Here is a 25103-nt window from a genome sequence, read left to right as displayed (position 1 = left end):
GTTTGTCACTGGTTCCTAAGGCGCTGGGAAAATAAACCAGCTGATTGAACTCCCATGTACCATTAGACATGTGAATTTAGGTCATCAGGATATTAAAAAATCCAACCCCTTTCTTGGTAACCTTGTTTACTTTAATACCTCTATTATATTGCTATTCCTCAATTGGTCGAAGTAGTAGTGTAAGATGCTGTGTCTTACACATTGGCAGTTATTTAAAAGTTGTGATCGCAACTTCCCCCTTTGTGTTTGCAAATCTTTCTTGATATGAATAGAAGCAATGCAGCAAAACACGACAGAAAAGTGGCTCTCCACATCACTGAGGGCATTATATCCTGCCAAGGCAAGCACTTACTCCCACTGTGGGTTGTTGTGACAGTAAAGGGTTCTTTGAATCAAGAAAAGCAAATCTTGCAAATATGAGAAGGGCCTGGTCTCATTAGCAAGTAATAGGACAATTTCCTACACTCACACAAATCCCTGATAGTAGCTTTCAATGAATTTGTCCAAATTCCAGAGCACAATATGGAGTTTCCTGCAGTCTGCAAACTTTTCTCCAGTTTTAAAACTTCTGGGAGATTAATACATGGAAACTTTATAGGTTTCCCAAATAATCAAAATGAACTATTTTGCCTTCGCAGCCCTCTCAGAACTCTGTGTTCTTCCAACTCTGGCCTCTTGTACAACCCCCACAATCCCTTCACACCACCTTTGCTGGCCGTGCCTTCAACCACCTCAGCCCCAAGCTCAGGAATTCCCTCTGGAAACAGCTCCACCTCTCTCCTCTGTTAAAACCCTCCATAAAACGTACTTTTTTGACCAAGCTTTTAGTCACTCCCTCCCAATATCTCCTTCTTTGGCTCAGTGTCAATCTTTGTCTAATGTTTCCATGAAGCACCTTGGGAGGTTTTTTTCTACATTAAAGGCGCTAAATAAATGCAAGTTGTTATTATATAAATGCCCCAGACAGCCCCAAACATTCACATCTATCTGCACTCCTACATTAAGGGAAGGCCCGTTGTGCCTACAGAGTACGATCCAGCCCTTTCCTATAGTGTCACAGCAGAGAAGTGATTAAAATAATTTTCTGCACAGCTTCCTGACCTAAATATGTGGCATAAGTCAAATTAGATTGACCAGTCCAAAAAATACTATTTTTATTTCTGGGTATCATGACTAGAATGAACCATTATCTCATTTCACCAATGCATTAAACACAGAGGATATAAGTTATGGAGCAAGCGGGAAACACATGAGTGTTCAAACATTATAAACACTGGAGCTCTTGAGACTTAGATCCCTTCATAAAGAAATGACTTGCATTTATATAGCGCCTTTCACAAGCTCAGTACGTCCCAAAGCGCTTTACAGCTAATTTAGTACTTTTGAAGTGTAGTCACTGTTGTAATGTAGGAAATAATGTACCATTGCTGGCATGAGTGTGATATAGCTACTGTCAACAGCAAACGAAAGAGGCAAACTCCAGCACTGCTTTCCTATAAGGTTCAGTGTGGTGTTATGGTTCTCGTGCAGTTAATGGCAACACCAAAGTAAATTTATCAGATTCGCTAAGGCTAACAAGTTTACCTTGCAGTTGATGCCAACTGCATCCATAGTTAGTGGCCTTAGCATCCCACTAAACCCAATATAAAAGTAGCTCCAACCTCTAATAACACCTAGGACCCAACTTTTCATGGATTTCAAGAGCAGAGACACAGAAAATGAGCATTTATTTCCCACTAGAATGCCAACAGGGCCTATGATCACCAGTGGCACATTGATGGAAGTATAAAGGGGAGAATGGTACTCCAAGATCATGGGACTCTGCTGTCTTGCAATTCAAGAAAAATGTAGAAGTGCCTTAAACATGTTTGGATGTTTAACAGACTCCTTTGCTGCCCCATGAGAAAGTGTGGATTTGTTGTGTGCGAGTATGTTCAGTCAATTTGACATTGACCACAGTCTTTAATGCAAGATTCCTTTTGCATTGAAATTTTAAACAGTGATGCAACACTTATCCATAGCTACAAAATATGGGAGTAATATATTTTTTAAATAGTTTCACATTTATTGCAAACCCAACCTTAGTTCAGGAATGTGTACATTTCAAAACAAATTAAAATTACAGTCTATTATACAGAAAAACCATTTACATTATTGGTAATGTCTTAAATATACACATTAAAACTAGTGCAGCAACGGATCACAACATACAGATTTCTTTACATATGCACAGCTGAAATGAGACGACCATTAAAAACTGGAATGCAATAGAAACAAAAAAAAAGTTATTTTATACATACAGGATTACTAGCACATACAAGCCAGTTGGAAGTTATAAGACAGACTCCATGAATGGGGCATTTTGGTCCTAGAAACAATATTTATAGTTCTACCTATAGCAGCAATGCTTCTAGCATATTGTAGTGAACTATTTTAGTGTGTGTTGTGTGTATTTGAGGGGGGGGGGGGGCGGGGGCAGGAGGGAAGTGGGGTTAAATTATACAGAGACAATATCTACATTTCATCTCATCTTCCTAGTGTGGATGTGATGAATAGACCCCATCGTATAGTGCCTGCTGTGTCGATCAAAATCACTCAAGTGAATGTTTAGAGCACAGAACAATCATTAGGTCCAATGGCCATGATTAAACCACACTTGCACCATTGTTCACATTTCCGTATGTTGTGACTCAACACCTGAACGTGACCACTTCAAAGCCTACAACCTTGCTAATTGCAAAAGGCACATGTAGCTGAAACAACAGTCTCCCGACAATCATCACCCTTATTCAAGTCAGGTTTAAATAAAAAATCTTCAAATGGTGGGATGACAGCAAGTTCTTATTCCGTCCCTTTGATAAATGGACTTTCTTCCGGTATGCAGCACTGCCGCGGCCATCTCCCAGACGCACCGAGCAACAAGTGCTCCTTGAAGACTTCAGCGTCACCTCAGAAATGGAACTGAAGGTCAGGCAGCTGCCAATGAGATGTGTAATTTTCCTTCCAGATAAGTCCCATTTCTTGGTAAACCCAAAGAGAGCTCAGATAAGGTAAACCCTCATCAGACAACTCCATTTGATCATTCACTACAGGAAGGAGTCCATGGGTGGAGCATATGAGAATCCCAGGAAAGCGTCAGATGCTGCCTTAACACTGGCAGTAATCAGAGCATTATCAGGTGATCTGCCAATCGAGTTTGGAACGGGCTCCTCTGTGAACTCTGGGTCAAAGTGCTGCAAGTCAGCAGGTCCACTCTAGAATAATAATAAAAAAGTAAAGAGAATTACAATTCCAGCTTTTATTTTTGCTGTAATTTTATACATAATTCCCCAAATTTAAAAGGGAAGAAACAAACTTGGGTTGTTTTATTTGTATAAACCACACAAATCTACTATTGTGAAGCAATTCTGTGAGTAATTAGTTACTTACCACATTAGGGTTAAACGGAGGTGTTAGCTTCTTGGCATTTAAATCAACCCAGTTTATTGAAGAAAAGAAGATGTGAGCCTTGATATCCATCTGTAGAAAGAGAACATTACAGTCAAGTAAAAAGGACTTTAATAGAAGAAAAGACTGATTGGCTAAAGCAATTTACCTGACTCCACAATTAGGTTTTAAAATGTAGGAGCATGGCAACTGGTTAGGTTTAAATACCCTGCCCAGTTTAAAAATAATATTCTTTACTGATATGGTCCACTATGTTTAGTCCGATAGTAATCAGAATGAGTATGATCAGGTAAGTCTGAATAAAAGGATTTTTTCCAAAGTATTCAAGACCTCATTACAGAGTACTTCAGAAAGACAAAGTGTGGGTCCCTCAGCTTTATTGATGTGTTCACACTACACAAGTAGCTTCCCCATAAAGCCAAAGATCAATAGGAAAACAGTTTAATCAAAAGAAATAAGTATTTACTTACAAAGTCCTCCTTTGCACCCAGGCGTTTTGTTCTATCTTTTTGCAGCAAGCCCTCCAGCAGATCTCTGGCAGCATTAGAGATGTTTGGTTTCAACAGTAGTGGCTTGTTCAGAATATTGTCGTACATCTCAGCAGTGTTCCTGCTATAGAATGGTGGCTGTATCAAAACACCGAGAGAACGTTATTAATTTACAATAAGCTAATATGCTTTAATTTAAAGAAACATCTTGGTTGCTTGCCTAATAATGCATTGATGGTGCTTACCAATCCATACAACATCTCGTAGAGGACTGCACCCAAGCACCACCAGTCGACTGTCCGGTCATAGGGCTGTTTGTGTAAAACCTCAGGGGCCAAGTACTGTAAGAGAATAAATGAACAGACAATTTAAAAACATTTGTCTTTCACAACAAGAAGTAATAAACAAACCCTGGTACAATACAGACAGGATAGTCAACCCTCATTGTAGAAATGTGCTTGTTGATACTTTTACAGTACATTAAAAAGTGCCACTTTATGTTGCACTTGTATAACAGAATTAAAGTATAGTTGATTCTAATAGCCTTGGTTCCTAATCCTATCTCGCCCTAGTTATACTACAGGGTGTGTTCCACAGCACTGGCAGAAACAAAAATAGCAAGTGTGTATGAGCAGGGTTATGTGTACACAGCTGTTGAGTGTCTATCAGATCTTTCTGGGAAAGGTCCATATGTGACAGCAATAGGAAAACCACATTGCTAACTCGATCAAGGCAGGCTGAGCACTCAACTTGCCCACAGCCAGAAAAAAAGCCATGACACTGCTGCCTCCGGAGGCACTAAGGAAAAATACTTCTTCACAAGTGTATCTGTGTGTCTCCAGGGGCAGCTGCATCATCTCATTGACTTTACAGCGCAGTCTCCACAGTCAGGGCCAGTGTTGGCAGCAGCTCTGTAAGCTCAACTCGCTATTGGTTCAAAACATTATCTGAAAGAGATGGTGATTGGTCTAGCAGAAGAATACGGAGTCTATAAAAGTGCCTCTGGGGCCCACGAAATACAGGTTTCACTTACCTCAGGTGTGCCACAGAAAGTGCATGTTGTGCCGTTTGGTTCAATGTTCTCTTTGCATAGGCCGAAATCAGTCAGAACAATGTGTCCTTGGCGATCAAGTAAAATATTCTCAGGCTTTAAATCTCTACAAGATAAAAACATGAAGAGAGCTATTTAGAATCTGCTCAAATCTACATCCAAGTAGTTTTAGTGACTTGAATTATATATGTTCCCTCTCAAGATATTGAAATAGTATTGTACAGTTTAATCACAAGGTTGCTTCCTTTATTCAAGTCTTACTAACCTGTAAACAATTTTGAGAGAGTGGAGGTAGCCCAGAGCGCTGGCAATCTCAGCAGCATAAAACCTGGCTCGTGGTTCTAGGAAGCAACGTTCACGTTGCAGGTGATAAAACAACTGTAGGAGAAAGCAAACCAACAAACAATAAATTAGAATCGATCGGAAAACAATCAAGATGTCCTTCTACAACAAAAGGGAATGGCCTGTTACACCACCCACCTCCCCATTTGACACATCTCTCACTCACCAGCTAATTACAGTTACTTATTCTAAGGACTGTCCTCCACGTCCGCTATTAAGTCCCCCCTTTACAATGTCTGAGTCTTTCACACCACTGCTACTTGGGGCAGGAAATCCCGTCCTGCCGTCAGTCCCCTGTGGCTCACCTCGCCTCCATTTATGTAGTCCAGGACAAAGTAGAGTTTGTCGGCTGTCTGGAACGAATAGTAGAGCCCCACCAAGAAAGGGTGTTTCACATTCTTCAGCAGGACATTACGCTCCGACATGATGTGCTTTTCCTTAAAAGGAAACAATAGAGAAAGCGCTGAGTGACAAAACCAAGTGAACCCGTGCGCAAGAATATTCATTCATTTCAAGTCCCAGCAAGTTTGACGGAATGAACGAGTGAACGTAAACTCCCCGGACACAAAGTTTTAACGCCCTGTGCAGCAGGAAGTTACTCAGTGTCTAAAAAGTGTCAATTATTACCTCTTTCTTCTTCAAAATGGCCTTTTTCTGCAAGACTTTTACTGCGTAGAACTGGTCGTCAGCTTTGTGTTTTGCGAGCAGGACCTGTTGAAAAGATTGCCATAAATTTAGAGAAACTCACACATTTCCAAAACAAGATCGTTTGACAGTTTGTAATCGGTTATGTCGCATTTTAGAAAAAAGTGTTGCAAACCTTTCCAAAGCTTCCTTTTCCGATCACCTTTAGAAAGTTGAAGTCACTTGGCTTGGCCCTATAGGGGAGAAAGTTTAAAACAAATCGTTAGAAAATGTTACATTCCGAGGGTGAATTCCACTGCAATGAACAGCAAACACATGTTTCCATCCCAGCAATGAATGGATCCACTGATACTCACTGAGGGTTAGAGGAAGGGCCGAGGTTGATCTGTGCTGTTGTGGGGCTGGGCTGCAGGGGAAATCACATCAATAGCGAAGTTAGCACCGCTCGTGTGAAGCGTCAAGAAACAGAAACAATCAGCTAGATCCTTGATTTAATTTATATACTCACTGGAGGAGACGCGCCGGTCCCGTTCATCTCAGTTTCTGTTGGATTGACGTGTAACATGGCTGGAACTTCTGAGCTGTTTAAAGAAACAATGTACAAAACCCATTAGCAACTGAACCAAGACCCGCAGTCGGTTTGAGAACCTGTCCACAATTCGATGCTCTTGTATGAATTAGAGACTGTGATCTTAGTGAAGACAAAGCATTGTTTCAACGGGGGAGAGATGAGCCGGAGATGTCTCGGTGCAGACAGACGCGCTATTGTGAGCGGAGCCAGGTGCAGAGATCTGTATGGGGAACGGGCTCTGCTCGGACCAAAACCGGGCCAGACCTCAACTGCACCCACCCCCCCCCCCACCACCCCGCAACCATTACCACCTCAAAACGGGCCGCGTTCACCTATCGCTACCGGCAGCTCCTGTCCACAGCACCCGCTGAGAGTGCAACAAGTAGTCAGTGACAGTAAGGCACAACATACTCACTGTTTACAGGCGTATGACTGAGAGGCGGCGAGTTTCTGGATGAGGTCGTTCAGTCCCATTCGTTTCTGTTTCATAAAAGCTGTAAAAAAAAACAATAAAGGTACTTAGAATAACAAGCACAGAATACTCTGATAAAGTTACCCGGCACAAACAAGTCGAACAAGTCAAAAAAGCCAGTTGCTTTTTGCAGCTGCCTTTGCAAGTTATAAACCCATTTACCATCAGCACTTAAAGTTAGAAAGTCATTTAGCATCAGCGTTTAGTCATATAATATATCTCCAGGGTGAACGATCTCGAGTTTTTTTTAAAAACGCTGCTTTGGGAATCTAAACATACACGATTGTAACTTGCAGCTTTTGTACATTATATATAAAAAACACCAATCCGGGGATATGAAAACAAACATTACCAGTAAGTATCGCGACCATCCCTCTCATCTTGGAGTAAGTGAGAGCAGATCCCGAGGAGCTGGATTTGATAGTCATGGCTGATAAAAGATTATTAGGAACTGGAGGTTTGTGTCCTGATTGCCCCTGCGCTGTCCTTGCCCAGTGAGAGAGAGGTTGCCGACTGTGAGAAGCTACGGCTGTGCTCTTTGCTAGATATATATATGCAGGCAGGAGCCGGGGCTGGGGGCGGTGGTATGTGAGCAATGTCGCGGTGCCGGGCGGTCCTGCCTGCTCTGACTCAGCCTGTCAAAATCATTCACCCTCGGCTTCCTCCCGGAACGCCAGCGTCACACAATGCAAACAACAAGCCAGCACCAGCAACTTGTGGAGCTGTCACAGACCGAGCGCTGGGAACATTCCCCCGGCTCCACATTCCCACCTGTTCACTATCAGGTCACCTCGCTCCTCCCCCTCCCCCCATGGTGCTGCAAAAACCTTGAAGATCGTTTGATGCGAACAGCTCGGGCAAGTTTGTGAAATGTGTGTGTATCATTGTGTTGTTCAATCGCATTGTTCTTTGAGCACATAATCAGACTCTTGTTGCTTTTGCAATTCCAGCTATCAGGAAAAGTTCAGGAGATTAGTCCAGTCATTCCAATTCCATCCAGAATTAAGTAAAACTGCCTTTTCTACCAGCGAGATGTGTCATGCACAACCAGTAATGATGGAAGAATTCTTCATTTCACAAGAGGAAACGATTTCTCATTGTAAACACAAGTTATTAGTGATTTTCTGTTTCCGAAACCAACGAGTAAAATTACAATTTATGACTGATTCGGATCGCCTCCCTATATTTTCTGTACAGGAGAGGGGGGAGGGGAGTGAGAATCTGACATTCTTGGTCTGTTGACTCGGAGCATCACTTGGTCAAAATGTAACACTGACTACTCCATGCAAAAGTCAAGAGCCAATCCGGAGTCGTGGACACGGCATTCCCCGCCCGCCTGTGCCACAAGGGTTACTCGCAAGCGAGTTTCCCAGTTGCTGCCAGTCCCTCCACACCGCCTGTGGGATTTTAAAAAAATAATAATGCTCCGTCTTTCACAGACTGGAATGACGGTGTGGACTGAATGACTCGCACAACGATTGGCATCAACGTTAAATCACCCTCGGAATCATTTATAATGTAAAGCAGAATCACAGATAAATCAGTGTAACCAGTAAGATGACAGTGCATCTGGGTGTTCACTTCATGGGGAGCCGGGAGCTTTGCATTCTGCACTGATTCCAATTGCGGTCTGCAAAACGCACATATCTTTAAAATCACTGGGACGGGGGTTGGATTATGTTTAGCATACAGACCAAATGCAAGAAAAAAGATCAATCCGGTCGGTGAAATACTCGCAAATCACACACTCCAAGCAAAACGCATGTATCTCTTCCCACAACATTTAGCTTCCCCCCACCCCCCAACTGATTTTCGACGTGGCAATCTGGACCATTCATTACTCGTCACTGGCTCGCAGTCTCGTCCCCTCCCGCTGAACCACAAGTGGGCCTTTGATACTCAGCCAGAGAAACCGAGATCGGATCCAAGAATGAAAGTGGAGATCGGCCAGACCCGGGCCGGGCACAGAGGAAAGTGATCGGGTTTCACAAAGCGATCCCTTCCCCTTCACCACACAGAGCGGGCAGCCAGGATCGCCTCTCACAGTCACACTTCGACATTACAGCAGTCAACTCACCCCAGCACGGAAAGGTATCTAACCTGTGAAAGAAATCATTTCTGTTAACGGTTTCATGGTCGTCTCCGCGTGTTAAGACTGGTGGACAAGCCCCACAATATCCACTGGGAACTGACAGAAATCACAGGCACAACGCGGTCCAATATATAGGCGAAGCGCCTTTAATTAAACATAGATAACTTATCACCGTGCGTCGATTATAAATTCCACAACGTAAGGGGCTGATTGCTCTACTCGTGCGATTAAAAGCGGGGCCCTCTCGAAATATATGTACTTGACCTCCACATGCCAATTACAGTTGCTATATATATTTTACAACATTTAATTTGCTTAAGTTAACCGTTGTTAACAGGCCGTGATTTCAGTCTGATTCTTCTTAGTTTGAGGGGGAACTGAACTAACAGTGGCTGAGGTAAGTGTGTGCCACTTGAGTGTCACCAGTCACCACAGACACAGGGCCCTCTTGTGGCGCCAGGACATTGGGCACCGAGGCACTTGCGTGGAAGAGACTTGTTGAGACTGCTTCCAAGGGACCGGATACCTCTCGGGTGGAGGGGGCGCCCCCTGCTAATTCCTGGCATCCACCACAGGTTTCCTTCAAGGAAGACAGTCGGCCAGGAGTGGAGCGAAGTTCAGAGCAGCAGTTTGTGAATTGCAATATCTTGTCTCTTCTGCATCTCCAGTGTCCGGTGCAGGGGTCCATGTTTTAGAAACTAGCACAGAATTTTCTGTGATTAAGTGCTCGAACACAAAGAGCTTGAGTGTACACACGCGTTCTTCATTGTGCCAGAGCAGTTAATCACAGGAAATACTTGCACTCTGCTTCTCAATATTATATAATATATATTAGGTAGACAACCCATTCCCCAGTCATGAAGTGGAAATTATTTCTTGGTAAATCTGCAGTAATGACATCACAGACATTAATCTTCCCGTGTGAACATCATCATTTAGAGTTACCCTGAACCCCAACATGAAATAACATTTTCACATAAAATTAAACCATAATTTATATAATAAATAGACAACAAAAAGCGATTTAGAGATAGTAATCTGATCTCCGGGAACAAACAAAATAATAATTATAAATAATCTGGGTTTGATCTCTGGATTTGATACATCATGTGAATCCGTTAGGCAGATTTTGACCTTGTAATCGCTCCTGGGTTTCTGCTTTCTGTGCTTAACTTTTATGGAACACCTTGAGTGGCTTTTTTCCTGCACAATATTTAATTCATAAATAGGTAATTGTAGAAAGGAACAGCAGCATGTATCTAAGAGGGCAGTGATACCTTTGAGTTCTTATTGCTATTCCCAACTCAGCACCCACATAGAACCAATCTGCACCTTTGAATATGAAAAATTATATTCTGCAAGGTCGTGCAAATATTTGAGCAATTTCAGTAACACTACAGAAACCAGATCTCACACAGACCAGTAGAATGAGTTGTGCTATTGTATGCAGAATATTTTTGACACTATTACCAAATTAAATATGGGCATGGTTTCTTCTTTGTGCTGGAGCAGATTGGAGAGCCAAGTGATGTTACAAGACAGAAATGCATCACAGGGTTGAGATGATCTTATAAACCACGAGAAGTTCAGATAGTTCATTAACCCGGTGGTGTGTTGCATCCTCGAATGACACTCTAACCTGTATTATTTGTTGTGATTCGATAGGGGGAGTGAGAGAGACAGGGAACAGGTTCATAGGGACACCTTTATTCCATTTTCAGCAGGTTTTATTGTTGGCAGCAGACATCCTTCAGTGATGGATAGCAGCTTGCCACAATGAATTACATCGTTTGACCTTAATGTTGTTGTACATTGTGACTTGCATTGTATTGATATGTTTTATTTTACTGCAGGTTACAAAGAAATTGTAAACCTTGGCTCTTTTAGTAAAACATTAAGACTACCTGGGAGTGGTTAAAAGGTAATCTCATTCTGATGACATAATTAGCTAAAGGAGTGAATGCCCCCCCGATGGCTTTAGTGGGTAAATGCACCATCTGATGTGGTAATGATAAAACAAGGTAGCAAAAACAACAAATGAGCTGAATGACCAGGCAATCTGTTTTTAGTGATGTTGATTGAGGGAAAATGTTGGTCAGGACACAGGGAGAACTCTTTTGCCATTCTTCAAATAGTACTACGGGATCTTTTACATCCACCTGAGCTGGCAGAAAGGGCCTTAGTTTAACGTTTCATCTGAAAGACGACATCCCCTGCAATGCCACCCGCCCTCGGTACTGCATGGAAGTGTCAGCCTAGATTATGTGCTCAATTCCATAGTGGGCTTGAACTCATTCACTTCTGAGTCAGAAGTGAGAGTACTGCCAACTGAGTCAAGCTGATGCTGCCTGACAAGCTGAGTATTTCCAGCATCTTCTCTTTCTACTTCATATCCTGAACCATTTAGATTGGAAAGACCCAGCTTTGTGCTGAGTTAGCCAGCCTCAGTTGAAGCTTTAGGCTGCGACTTCGCCTACAGAGGTGGGATAAGTGCAGCCGAGGTAGGCGACGGACTGCGACCCCGCTCCCGGTTCCATCGCGCTTTGTTGAAGTAATTTTGCCCAGATTGGTCTTGTTAAGCCCACCTTGCGAGGTTCCCGGCCAATTAAAAGGAAGCAGGTCTGATGACGTAATTTGATGATGCGTCATCAGCCGGTTTCCTTAAAGGGATCATGTCCACATTTATTTTGACAGTTGAGCTGTCAGTGTTCTACAGCATTGAGGGGCTGCAAACACTGACAAGCACTGCACAAAGGTGCACGGCTGCACCCAGGCTCTCCCATGACTCCCTACATATACTTATGCAGGGAGTCGCAGCATGCAGGGAGGTCCTCTTCCCTTCCCGTGGGTGGAAGAGACCTCCCCAGGAGATCAACGCAGCCTGGTTGCACATTGCACAGGAGGACACAAGCAGGGATGTCGTTAGGAGGACCAGGCTACAGTGGTGCAAACCTTTCAGTGATCTCAGTAGATCATGGAACGTTACTGCAAAGCCACACTCAACCTAATCCTGCTGTGCCACTCATCACATACCCATCACTCTGCCTTCCCTACCCTACTCCTGCACATCCTTACACACATCAACTTACCTTGCACCACCACCCATCCCTCTCTCTATCTACATTATCACATCCCCATCTCACTAGCCACCCCTCACACTCACTCTCATCCTTGTCCAATCATACCAACTAACAACACACAAGGGTAGGCACTTGGGTCCTTTAGCCGATGTTCATGTAAAGTTTCTGCTAATGTGTTGTCAAACATTGAAATCTTTATTTTGAACACTTTGCCTTCTTGGACAGATTTGTGTGCACCTTTGGAAGTGGCTTAGTGAGTTGCAGTGAATGGTGAGACATAAGGGCACCCCCCGCAATGGTGATGAGTGGGAAAGGAATGGCTTGGACATTGCAGGGATGCTTTATGGTGCTGGTGTGAGGTGGTGCCAACCTGGCACATCATGTGGCAGCCAGGGTGTACAGCATCAAGTGAAGTAAATCTGGCCATGGTGAGGCCATCCCTGGCCTCCCGGGCAGCAATGTGGTTGGGTGCTGATGCCCTGTGTCCTGTCCAGCATCAGGTGATTGCGGAGAAGGTTGGTGTTGTTGTTGGTGCTGCTGGTGTGTCTGGTGATGTTGGTGTTGGGGCTGATTGTGGTGGGATTCTGAGGACCAAGGTGAGATTTGTTGAAGGGCACTGATGTTGCTGGAATAGATGGCAGCTGAAGTTGAGATGACAGAAGTGATCTGTCAATGGTGAGAGAGCTTGCTCCAAGGAGGTGACAATGGATAGAGAGTTTACTCCAAACACTTCCAAACTGCATAAAGCTGAAAGTGTATTCCAAATCCTGAATGCTCCAACTTTTAACATTGGAAAGTGAATAGCTGTGAAATGGTAGCTATTATACCACTTTTGCAGCTGTCAATTATTCAGAGGAATGGAGAGCCATTGAGAACCCAGCATACTTACCTGACATGATCCCCGTGTGCCGGGAACCTCGTGAAAAAGCTGGTAAAATAGTAAATACATGGTAAAATGCTGCTTAAGTACCTTTTAACAAGCTTTTAAGTACCTGAATTGGCTGACCCACTGCTTGGTGTCGAGTCTGTTCAGGGATGACAGTCCCGACAATTGGGAAATTGACATGGAGGCGGGTTGACAGCGGGATACCGGCCCGCTGTCAATCTTTTTGATTGACAGCGGACCCGCCTCCGAACCCACCCTCTGAGCGCTGGCAAAATTCCAGTTCAACAATTTCAGACTGTAACCCCTGCCCCTATTTTTTCAGGCAGCAGCTGTTGATGATTCTGCCATCCCCATGGCAACATTTAACCACTCCTGCCTTCCGCCCTATCACACACCGTCCCTTTTGTTCTTCCCTCCTCTCCTCCCTTTCCCTGCACCTGCTTAAAGCCTATTACAGCTCTAACTTTTTCCAACTCTTTTGATTGGCCCCTTTCAATTGACAAGTTTATCAATTAGTAACTTAAGATTAATTTTAAAAAATAACACTACTTATCTTTCTAACAACATTTTGTGGGTCTTTCATTATCGTCATCAAAATGTGTGACCATTTGAGTTAGTCTGTCAATGTTTTCTGCCTCCTTGCTTAAGTGTGTTCCTTTCCTTTTTAAATTCGGCCCGGAATTTGCGGTCCTGATGACAGCGAGCTGGCATCGTTCGCCGTCATTTCGTCTTTGAAACCGACCGCAACTTCAGGATTTAGCGCACGCACTGCCTAATGAGGAAATCTAAAGTTGCGGTCTGTCATTCACTGCTCCTCCACAGGCTGTGCTGTGCCCACCCCACCACGGAGCCGCAATCAATGAAATCTCCCAAAACATGGAAACTGACAAAAATTTCGGCTCTTCCGCAGTAATCTCACTGTTAAATTCCCCATTAAAAGTTAGACCCTTTTGGATTAGGTGTAACTGGGGTTTTAACAGCCTATTGACTGCTAAACAAAGGCTATGGCCCTGAAAAACTAATTTTAATTTTGTGCAATGTCAATTTTATCCATTTTAATAAAAATTAAAAATTTTAAGAAACTTTAAAAAATATATATATATTTTTAAAGTTTGTTCATCTTTATTTCAGGTGTGCCTTTTCCCCATGTGAGAGCCCCAATTTTTGTTTCGCTCTCTCTAACATTTTTTAAAAAGTTAGAATTTTAGGAGCTTATCCACTTCCTGGTTCTCGGTCTGTGAGAATTCCGCGTTTTGATTGGCTGCTTAGACAGCTTGTTGACGTCACAGCAGCTCTTCGCTGGGAATCCCCATTAACTTCCGTTGATTTCAATTGCACATCGGAAAACCCGAAATTCTCGACACAGAGATGGCGAAATCTTTGTGTGAAGCTTATTTCGGGGCCAGCGGCGAACACCTTTGCTTTGCTGCTGACCGCAAATTCTGGGCCATTATTTTGGCTTGTTTCTACTTTTGTTATTCACCAATTATATTGTGCAAAACCTCTCTCTCCAATTTCAATTCTCTCCCATCACATTCCAGCAAAACAAAGTCCTTTGCGATACAGTCACCATGACAGCTCCTCACCCGCCCCAAAATGTTTCCCTAAAAATAAAATCTGCCGTATAACAAGCACATTTAAAAAAAAATCATTAAAAAAACAAACTTGCCTCCAACAACTTCCTCATCCTTCACCCTTACACCAAAAACACAATGCACCTACCAGGCCTCACAGGTTTCAGAGCATCCTGGACTCTGCATGCACCCTTCAGGTTATTGCCTAACAGTTCAGACTGAAATACAACTGATACAGTAATAAACAAAACTATTCTTCTACAGGAATTATCTAGCATGTACTTGTGCCATACACAGCCTACTCAATGGTAAGCTGTTGAATACAGATGTTATTGTTAGTGGGCAGTGACGGGGACCCAAGCGACACTCTTACATTTGTGGTGTTCTCCTGCCCACTTGCAAGATTAACTCTGCATTCAACTGTTTTCTGTCAAGTATCCTGCGTATACCACAGAGTCTGAAATGTTTACATTGTTTCATACTGCTGCATGGCAGATGACCTGAACAAGGATACGACAGGATGACTCTGGGGTGCTTGCTGTATTTTGACTGAATTAAAAAGGAACGAAAGGCCTGGCTGAGACCAGGAAATCTGAGGGATTACAGGCACAACCCTCCGCCTGACAGCAACAACAATATAGCGCCTTTAACATAGAAAAACAAAGGCGCTGCATAGAGCTTTGATTTTAAAAAATGGTACTATCCCTCCAGTATTCTGCACCATCAGAAAATATTTCTTAAAGAGTCTTTAAGGGATAGCGGCGGTGATCAGCGTGGGAAGACTAGCAGCAGCGGGGAGTTCTGGGGGGAGGGTTAGCAGTGACCAGCAGCAGCCTACTTCTCCCAGCTGTACATTCAGGTAAGTACATTTTAAATATTTACTTTGTTGGTTGCGGCCTGCGGCGGTCCCTTTAAGGACCCCCGTAAGGCCACATGTAGACCCAGTTTTCCTGAGTGCTCTCAGGGCAAACCAATCTTGCAGTGGAGGCCTCAAACAGGCGGTAGGTCCCTGGTTTGCATATGTAAAGGGCCTAACACCTGTTTCAGGTCTGGGCACTGCATGGTGAGTTTTTGGCCATCACAAAAATGGCGCACGGCGCACTTCTGTCTCGTACCGAGCGTGCTCTTCTGCCCTTCATCTTGGAGGCTTAGGAGGCTGTTTAGCGTCTGAGAAACGGGCTCTGTATGGATGAATTTCTAGATCTAAAAGTCAGTTTGTTTTAAAGCGGAATTTGATCTTTGAGTTTACTTCTGTATCTTATGATCTGCCAGCATAATTATTGACATTTTTAACTGAACGTTTACTGGCAAGAAAGTAAACATGAGAACTCAAGCTGTGATCCAACCCCTTGCCCTACCTGCTTCCTACTCCAGATTCTAATTTGGAACTGCAACACTTGTATCCAGGTAACAGGGAATGCTAGTACAGAGGTGACATGACCACAAGTACCAACCATTTATTCGGTGTACTTAATGCTGAATCAAAGTGAAATTATATGGAATAATTTCCCTTCTCTTAGTGTATCAATCCAATGCAGCGCATAATCTAGGTTGACAATTCAGTGCGGTACTGAGGGAGTGCCACACTGTTGAAAGTGTCGTCTTTTGGATGAGACGTTAAACCGAGGCCCCTGTCTGCCCTCAGGTGGACGTTAAAGATCCCACGACACTATTCGAAGACGAGCAGGGGAGTTCTCTCCGGTGTCCTGACCAGCATTTACCCCTCAACTAACATCATTAAACAGACTATCTGGTCATTTATTTCATTGTTATTTGTGGGAGCTTGCTGTGCGCAAATTGGCTACCGTGTTTCCTACATTACAACAGTGACTACACTTCAAAAGTACTTCATTGGCTTAAAAGTGCTTTGGGATATACTGATGTTCTGAAAGGCGCTATATAAATGCAAGTCTTTCTTTTTTCTGATGCAGCAAGTAAACAGAGGAAAGAATTAGGGAAGATTATACAGGAAGGGATAAGGATATAGATATTGTTTATTAGCTGGAAATTTGTTTTTTGAACTCATTGGAGCCAGGCCTACCCTGGGCTGGAAGGGAAAGGCCAATGCGAAGAGTTGGGGTGAGGGGAAGCAGAACTGGGGTGTGATTCCAGTGGGGGGCATTATTTAGGGTGGCACCCCAATCCGCTCGGTTTCTGCTTACATAGTTTGCCCCACAAACTGTGCTCTGGGGGTGGAAACTTCTTACGTCTGCCACTGTCACTTTGAAAACCTACTTTGGGCGCTTTGGGTGACTGTGGCATTTCTGGGCTGTCCCAGCAATTATCTGTTTCCCCGGATATGTCCCCTGGGACATACACCTGCTGAGGCCAGGTGTGGGTTCTGTTGTTGGCCTACTGAAGGCCCCAAGAATTTGAAAAAAATGGTCACTGGTCCTCTGACAAACCATAAAAATGTAGTTTTTTTTTCTTCAGCCCGATCTGGGCATCAGATGCCCCTTTCAGGGCAACAAAAGGCCGCTAAACCCTCTACCTCCTCAGCAAGGGCACACGGCTCTGTTACACCATTACATGGGCCGGCACCTGCACCAAATATTCTAATGACCCCATCCCTGGGATTTGGAATGGGGTCAGCAGCAGGTCAAAGCAACAGGCGGAAGTCCCGCCCGCCCCTCTTCTATCCCTTCAAAAAGGTCCGTCTAATTTCCACCCTAAAGTGTTTAAACCAACGGTATGACTGAAATTCTCACACTTAGCAATTTTTATAAGCACGGTCCATTTTTTCAGCAATCTTCTATAAATCTATTACATAATGAAAAGAAATCTGGCACATGTCCAAAGCTTCCATATGCTATGGGAAAGTGTCTATGTGTCCGTGAGACGTGGGAAAGTGCCTGACATGTCCGTAAAGTGTGGGAAAACACGCATCCGTAAAGTGTGAGAAAGTGTCCAACAAATCCATAAGTTGTGGGAAAGTGAGTGTCTGACGTATATGTAGAGCACAAAGCATGCTGGTTGGTTCAAGTTTCACATTCTCTTAAAAAAAACAATCAATCAAAATCACCACTTATAAATAAACAGCTATCATCTCCTAATTCGCTAAAATTTAATCAATGATCCATCACTAAAGCAACCAATCAGATGTCTGGAAAATAATTTGAAGTCCTGAGAGCAGGAATGCTGTTTCCCCATCCATTCTACTAACTACTCTTCAAGTTTGGAACATAATCAGCAAATAATATAGTCAATCATTCAAAACAATGACAAAACTAGCCCATAACCTACTTGTCTCACTTTCCCAATACGTCCTATACCTTTCCCTTAGATACGCTTCCTCTACCTCAATGGCTCAGGCTTATCATCTGCACCAACCCTGGAGCTGGGCCCTGGCTCCCAATATTCTTCATGTCTATGATCGCAGTGTCGCCCCAGTCCCACATATGCACACACTTTCAGACCTCCACACATGTTCTACTATTCATCCCATCAGGATATCTGTAGTCACTCTCACAACCTACCAGAACAGCCACTATCTGTGCTCCCAGTGAAGCTACTCCCTTTGATGCCGGTAGAGCAGCTCTCTCTCCTGTCAGTGTAGCCACACAATCTCTTGCCCTGAAAATGTGCTAATTGTAATGAAGCAATAATATCCATGTAACATTCATGTTGATTTCTAGCCAATCGCTTTCAGAATATATTGGTTGGTCCCCCAAAATGCGCCCATTCCCAAAACCAGTGCTCATAGACTCCAGTCCCCCCAGTAGTCCCATCACTCCAAATGCTTATAGATACCAGCTACCCCAAGTGCTTCTAAACTGGAATCCACCCCATGTTCACAAACTCTGACCTCAGTCATGCCAAATACCCCCCAGCCATCCCCCAAGTCTCCTTAAATCTCAAATTCTCTGAGAGCTCCTAAACTGGAACTCTTACTTTCATACCCAACATCAGTGTTCCCAGCCCTCCCCTGAATAATCACTGATCTCGCATACCAGTCTTCTCCCTGCCAAATGTCCCACGACTGATCTCTCCAGCGTCCTCCCCCCCACTAGTGATTAGAGATGAGCCTCGCTATGTGTTCCCAAGTCTCAGATCCCAGTTCTCCTAGACCCCACCTCCCCTATCAGTCTGCCAAATTCCCAGATCGCCAAAACGTCCTCCCAGATTCCACCATGCCCTGTGCCTCCTACACGTCATCCCCTGTCTCAAACTCCCCATCCCAACCTGAGTCCTTAACCCATCACTTTCTCTCTCAGCCCCACCCCCTTCCCCACCTTGTCCCAGTGAGGTCCTCTCCCTGTTTGATCCTGGTACCCACCTCCAACCAGGCATAAGATGACCTCCGTCTTGCATCAATTGCTGGGCTTTCAAAAAGGTAAGAGATAGTTAAAGGGCTGCACACAGAGACTATGAGAGACACAGAAGGGAGAGGAGCCACTGCAAATGACAGACTTAGATAAAAGAGTGAGAAAAAGAATGCATAGTAAATAGAGAGATAGATACCACACTGTGTGACAGCCAGCAGAGAACAAAGAGTGGTGAACAAACAGAGAAACACAGAAACAGTTAAAGCACTTTCATGTTCAAAAAATCACCGTGAACAGAAAAACACGAATCTTTCACCTTGACTGCAGTTAGAAATATAAATGATCTAATTTTCCTGCTGCAATGGAGATGTACTTTTTCCTGGATTAAAAAAAAATGTATTCTAGGGATCTGGGTGTCATTTGCAAGGTCGCATTTCTTGCCCATCACTAGTTGCCCTGAGAAGGTTGTGGTGGGCCTTCTTGAACTGATCAGGAGCAGTTTGCTAGGCCACTTCAGAGGGCAGTTGTAAATCAGCGACGTTGGTGTGAAACTGGAGTCACAGATAGGCCAGGCTGGGTAAGGACGCCAGGTTTCCTTCGCTAAAGGACATTATTGAACCAGCTGGGTTTTTAACGACAATCCTGTTTTTATGACACACTTCATACTCAATTTTACTGATACAAGATTTTTGTCGTGAACTGAATGCAAAGTGCCATGGTGGGATTTGAGCTCACTTTGTCTGGTTTATCAGCAATGCTCCCTTTAAGCTGCACAGCCACACGGCACTCTGGAGCGCCCGCGCAGCAGGCTCACCGGCTTTTAAATGGGAAAAACTGCGCACGCGCGGTATTTTCAAGGGGATGCGAAGCCCCTTAAAGGGGCCGCGCACTCAGAGAAAATGAAAGGGAACATTACTTATCAGTCCAAGCAGTCGGCAGAGTTGCAACAGAAATTGTGCAGAGACAAATTTTCCACGGGCAGGCGGAACTGCTCAACTCAAACAGATGGGTGCTTCATTTAAATAGTAACTTGCAGCATGTCTGTCAGTCCTGAATGCTATCTGCTGCTATTGTGTCCAGGAAATCCAGGGTAAAGCGTAATCCATTTGAAATGGGCATCCAAGGTTTCTAGGCCGAAAAATATATAGCGGAGGTCGTTGAAATAATAGAGTAACATAAAGGAACGTCTATTTTAGCCATTTCTGAACCTTTTTCTTTTTACTCCCTTGCTGGCACTTAGGCCCTTGTGAACCTTTGTGTTGCTAGTTGTGGCAAGTTATTTATTTTTGCCCGCAGCACTATTACTCGCACCAATGGGTTTCCCATTGTTTGGAAGAAGAGGAGTATGGAGTGATGCCAGACATGTCAGGCTGCACGAGAGATACCCTGTGCCTGCTGGTACCCACACACCTGCATCTGCAGACAGAGGTCAGCGGACCTCGCTCTAGAAGGCAGTTAGTGTAGATGGAAGTTCCTCTTCTTGAAAGAAGTTGGCACAGCAAACATAATGGCCCCACTAAGATATGATACCGAGCTAACCACAAAATTGGATACTGGCTGGCAAGCACCCACATCACAGCGCGCCATGTTTCAATGGCACTGTGTGTAAGAAGGCACGGCAGGGTGATCATGGGCCAGCTCAGCCTGAGTAGTCACACCCATTGAACTACCAGCAGCCACTTCTGCAGGCATGGCACATCTACTTGGCAATAGCTAGGGGGAACTGTCTTCCCAGGATCTGGGTCAGCAGTGAGGGAGCTGCAGAGCCATCTGCTGCAAGGACTCCTGCAGCTACCATGCAGCATAAGGGTTGGCACATCCAATGAAAGTAATTATCTGCTGCAGCCTCAAGCTTGCCTCCACCTCCTTCCAGGCATGCTGCAATATTAACCTTTGCAGATAGTGTCATGTAGTGGCACAGAGAACCATTCTCTTCACAGCCATCTTATGCTGCACCACCTATACTTCAGCAGTAAACAAACAGGACGTCAGGTGCTGGACTGCACCATGACTTGCTTGCAGATCTGTGCCTGTGTTTTGGATTTCCTTTCCCTTTGTTTTTAAACTGTCTTTTCTTAGCACTCCTGCTCCTTCCGCCTCAGCAATGGTTGATAAAGATGCCTTTCGAGGCTAAAGTCTTTAAATGTTTTTGTCATCCTACTGTGACGCCCCTTTACTGTCTTGATCCATTAAAATTTAATTTTCATACAAATTTCCTCTTCCAACACTAGTGTGCTTCCTGCACCTGACCAGAGAACTAGGTGGTGCAATGAGTTAGACGGTGGTCTAACCTGTGGGACCTGGGTTCAAATCCAGGCCAGATTGGCAGGATGAAAGTTTCCGCTGTCTGCTGTCAGTAAAGGGGGCAGGCCTACGTTAAAGGAGTTGGGTAGTCTTACCAAAGTCCCTAGTGTGCATTGGCCTATATCACAGACTGTCTGTAAATTGGCACAAATTAGGAATCTCACTCAGAGAGACCACATTGGAGCAATACCAGATGCTCTTCTGAGGGTGGGGCATGTTGATGGGGCAGAGTAGAAGAAGCTTTACTCTGTACCTTGCTCTGCCATAGCAGTGGGGGCGGGGTAGATTTTAACTTCCACTGCTGGCAGAAAGCTGGAAAGAAAAATCAGGCGGAGTGTATAACGAGCGTTCGATCTGCTAGTGCCAGTTTTCCATCTACCCCTGGGTGTCTGAACAGGAAAGAGTTCCATTCTCCAGCACCAGCATCTCTTATCTTGATGAGTACAAAAGAAATGCATCTAAACAACTGCTACAACTGGATTGAATTGGAAGCTGTGGTAATGCAAAGATTTTTCATTTGGGCAAGGTCCTCGAGGCTGCCGCTTCCCCGGGAACTACACCTCAGCCCAAGGCATTGTCTTCAGGAGAAAATTGGAATAAACAAAGAAAAAGAGGATTAATCATTTCTTTTCAGTGGTTTCTTTTCTCACTGCAATCGTGTTCAAAACAAAATGATCTCACCATGTGACAGACATGACTAACGGGCATGATTGTCTGTAATTAAAACCACACCCACTAATTTATCAATAAAAAAGAAAAGTACCTCTCTTTAGCATGACTAAATCCAGCTGCTCAAACCAATGCAAATCTTCAATATAAATTGTTCTTCCTTGCTATCTCCAATCTGATATTTCTGATCGCCAAAATCCACACTGAACCTTCAGATGAAATTATGTAATTGCAGGCCGCATAACTGTGCTACCATAGCAACCAACAAACTTATAAACAAGTCTGCCCCAAAATCATATAAATATCATTATACAATGCAATTCGTTAATCATAAAATGTATCCAATTTCATAAATGTCTGTAGAGTATATCAAACACGCGACATAAAAGCAGCAGTTTATGTATATTAAATGTGCTTGTCTGTGGGTTTTTCTTTCCTGAACTGTATCCCTAAATATTTTGAATGTATTTCAAATTGTTCTGAAACTTGTTAATGGTGACCTGGTGAGACTTGAAGGGAATTTATAGTTCAGGCAGTGCAAACAGGTCATTTCAAATCACTATTGATGAACCAAAGAAAGGAAGAAGAAACATTTATATAGTGCCTTTCCTGGCCTCAGGATGTCCCAAAGCACGTCACAGCCAATGAAGTACCTTTGACGCATAATCACTATTTTCACCTGCTTTCTGATCTTATGCTTGTAGATCAAACATATGCTACCAGAATAATGTGTGGCCAGTGAGTATAATCACGTAACTATACATTAGATATCTTGCATATGGCACACACAGTAACCTTAATTCCTATGTCACGCTTTTATAATAAAAAAAAACCTCATATGTCATCAAGTCACAATGGAGAGACTATCTAAACATATCCACATTTTATAATGGGAAAACTCTAAACATATCACCGTCATGGTTTGTTCATGAACTAACTGATTCACTCCAAGTCCTTTTTGGAAATGTTTTCGTATGCCAGCTTTTCCTCAGTAACTGAAATTTCTAATGACTAAAATAAGGTTAAAATAATTTTTTTAATGTATATATTTCTGAACAATATAATTAAGTTTATCAATTGATTTTTTGTTGTGTCTTTTAATACCCTCATTAAAGGATGTAGCTGTTGTATAACTTTACAATACAAAGAAGACTATCCATGCAGGAGATGAAGAGGAGGCCCAAGGAAATTCATTTCAGACAGCGGGATGGAGGCAGCAGCGGGGTCAGGACCCGCCACAGACATCGCCCGCCATGGACCCGCTGAGGGTCATAAAATCACGGCCATAGTCTCAGGATAAGGAGTCGGCCATTTAGGACTGAGATGAGGAGAAATTTCTTCACTCAGAGGGTTGTGAATCTTTTGAATTCTCTACCCCAGAGGGCTGTGGCTGCTCAGTCAATGAGTATATTCAAGACAGAGATCGATAGATTTTAGGACACTAGGGGAATCAAGGGATATGTGGATAGGGCAGGAAAGTGGAGTTGATGTAGAAGTTCAGCCATGATCTTATTGAATGGCAGAGCAGGCTCGATGGGCCATATAGCCTACTCCTGCTCTTATTTCCTATGTTCTTATGAAACTTTCATCCATGTGTTCGTCACTTCAGTGTTTCATTTCTCCAATGTACTCTTTGCTGACATCGCCAGCTCTACTCTACACAAACTCTCACTCATCTGGTGGAAAAGCACACAGCCAACACATTCCTAGGCCTAGAAATTCACTTTGGGGCGGCCAGCTCGCTCGCGCCCAAAAGTTAGCGCTGGGCGGGGAGCCATTCGCGATCGTCAGATATTCAGTGTTTGCACCCCAATTCGGAACTGGGCACTATACCAGGGTGTGCCCGCCTCCGCTTGGGGCGCTGACACTGAATTTCAGCGCTCTTGGCGCCGCTGCGCCAGCCGCTGCGGAGCGGCAGGCTGCGGTACTGCAGGCCTCCTCCTTCTCTTAAGGGGGAGCTGCCTGCAACGGGGAGATCGCCACTGGAGAGTGCCGGCAAATGAGCCCGGCACCACGGAGAAGTGCCGGGTTCGCGGAAAGCAGCCGGCAATGCCGCGGGGGGGTGGTGGAGGAGGCCGGGGAAGGAGGTGCGGGGAGGCGGCCGCCAAAAAAGCGGCCGGCCGCACCTTCCCCTTTAAAGCGCCCCACTAAGGCTACAGCACGGCCCCGTTTTCTGGTCGCTGTTTGCGGCCGCTTCGGAGGAGGCGGCCGCTACTAAATATGGGGATCGGGCCGGTTTCGGGGCGGAACCGGGGCACTGCGCACACCGATGACGTCATCGGTGCCGGCGCAGCGCTAACGGCTACCGCCGCCAATACCGCTGCGCTGAATATCAGCGCAAACTCATTTTTGGCGCAGAAGCCCTCTTTAGGCGGTAACTGGCCGCAAAGCTGGCAGCGCCTTAATGAATTTCTAGGCCCTAGAGTCTGGAATTCTCTTCGTAAACCTTTTCAGCTTGTTAAGTCTCTCTCAAATGCCTCCTTAAAAAGGTATCTCTTTGATGTTGCCTTCAGCTTCCCCCCCCGCCCTGCACCCACCCCCACCCCACCTATCTCCTACTCTTAGTTAAGTATCCACTGCACTCTCTGTAAAATGCGTTGGGACTTTTTGTTACGGTAAAGGCAGTATACAAAGTTTTTGTTGGATCAGCAGTGCACTCAATAGGCACTTCATGATAATGTGGAATGACCAAGAAATACTTACAACCTGATATCTATATCCTAGGCCTAGACTTGTCCTCTATGGGTAATCTCTCAATTCCAGAGATACTTACAGCAGCTACTTCTCTCTTTGGTGACTTAGTGTCCTTTGTTAAAAGTAATCTTTACTTCTACAGATTTACTTTACTGGGAATCATCATAAGTTTAGGTTCTACTTTACATCAATATAGGATGTCAGTCAATGAAACAAGTGAAAGGAGCTGCTCAAATTCCATTCTCCTCAATGACTTTTGGACAATTTTCACAGACTGTGGGTCATCCCAGGGGAGCCACTGTGCAGTTTCTCTGATTTACTCTTGTAATTTTCAGTTCGTCTGTATCATGAGCCTCAGGAGAAATCTTTTCAGCTAACCAAGTTGCACGGGGACCGTCGTGAGTCAAGAGATTTCCTGAGTCCCGCCCCTGGTGAGATACCTGGTTCAGAATGGAAAATCTACCCTAAAATGTAAACGTACAAGGGTAGAAATTGGTGTGAGTGTTGCGCCAGTTTTTCAGGC

General features: G+C 44.2%; 1 protein-coding gene across 5 annotated transcripts in view; it reads right to left on the bottom strand.

Annotated features, from left to right (window-relative positions):
* Positions 1 to 2044: 2044 nt before the first annotated feature.
* Positions 2045 to 25103, bottom strand: part of sgk1 (serum/glucocorticoid regulated kinase 1) — a 123610-nt gene continuing 100551 nt past the window's right edge. For 2 of the 5 annotated variants that reach the window (XM_085997563.1, XM_085997564.1), the window contains 12 exons: positions 6960 to 7038; positions 6482 to 6554; positions 6330 to 6379; positions 6149 to 6206; positions 5956 to 6039; positions 5634 to 5765; positions 5252 to 5364; positions 4969 to 5092; positions 4181 to 4276; positions 3918 to 4073; positions 3430 to 3519; positions 2045 to 3254 (listed from right to left, as the gene is read on the bottom strand). In XM_085997563.1, coding sequence (XP_085853689.1) covers positions 3087 to 3254; positions 3430 to 3519; positions 3918 to 4073; positions 4181 to 4276; positions 4969 to 5092; positions 5252 to 5364; positions 5634 to 5765; positions 5956 to 6039; positions 6149 to 6206; positions 6330 to 6379; positions 6482 to 6554; positions 6960 to 7038 — 1223 coding nt within the window. In that variant the 3' untranslated portion in view covers positions 2045 to 3086. Of the gene's footprint in view, positions 3255 to 3429; positions 3520 to 3917; positions 4074 to 4180; positions 4277 to 4968; positions 5093 to 5251; positions 5365 to 5633; positions 5766 to 5955; positions 6040 to 6148; positions 6207 to 6329; positions 6380 to 6481; positions 6555 to 6959; positions 7039 to 7368; positions 8335 to 9093; positions 9223 to 25103 lie in introns of those variants that run through there. The other 3 variants (XM_085997566.1, XM_085997567.1, XM_085997565.1) reach the window with 3 other exon arrangements.

This window comes from Somniosus microcephalus, chromosome 9 (assembly GCF_052327205.1).
Source record: "Somniosus microcephalus isolate GS21.2 chromosome 9, FLI_Smic_1.0, whole genome shotgun sequence".
Classification (NCBI taxonomy): domain Eukaryota; kingdom Metazoa; phylum Chordata; class Chondrichthyes; order Squaliformes; family Somniosidae; genus Somniosus; species Somniosus microcephalus.
Note: the sequence above shows the minus strand (reverse complement) of the source record. Positions and strands in the feature narration are given on the sequence as shown.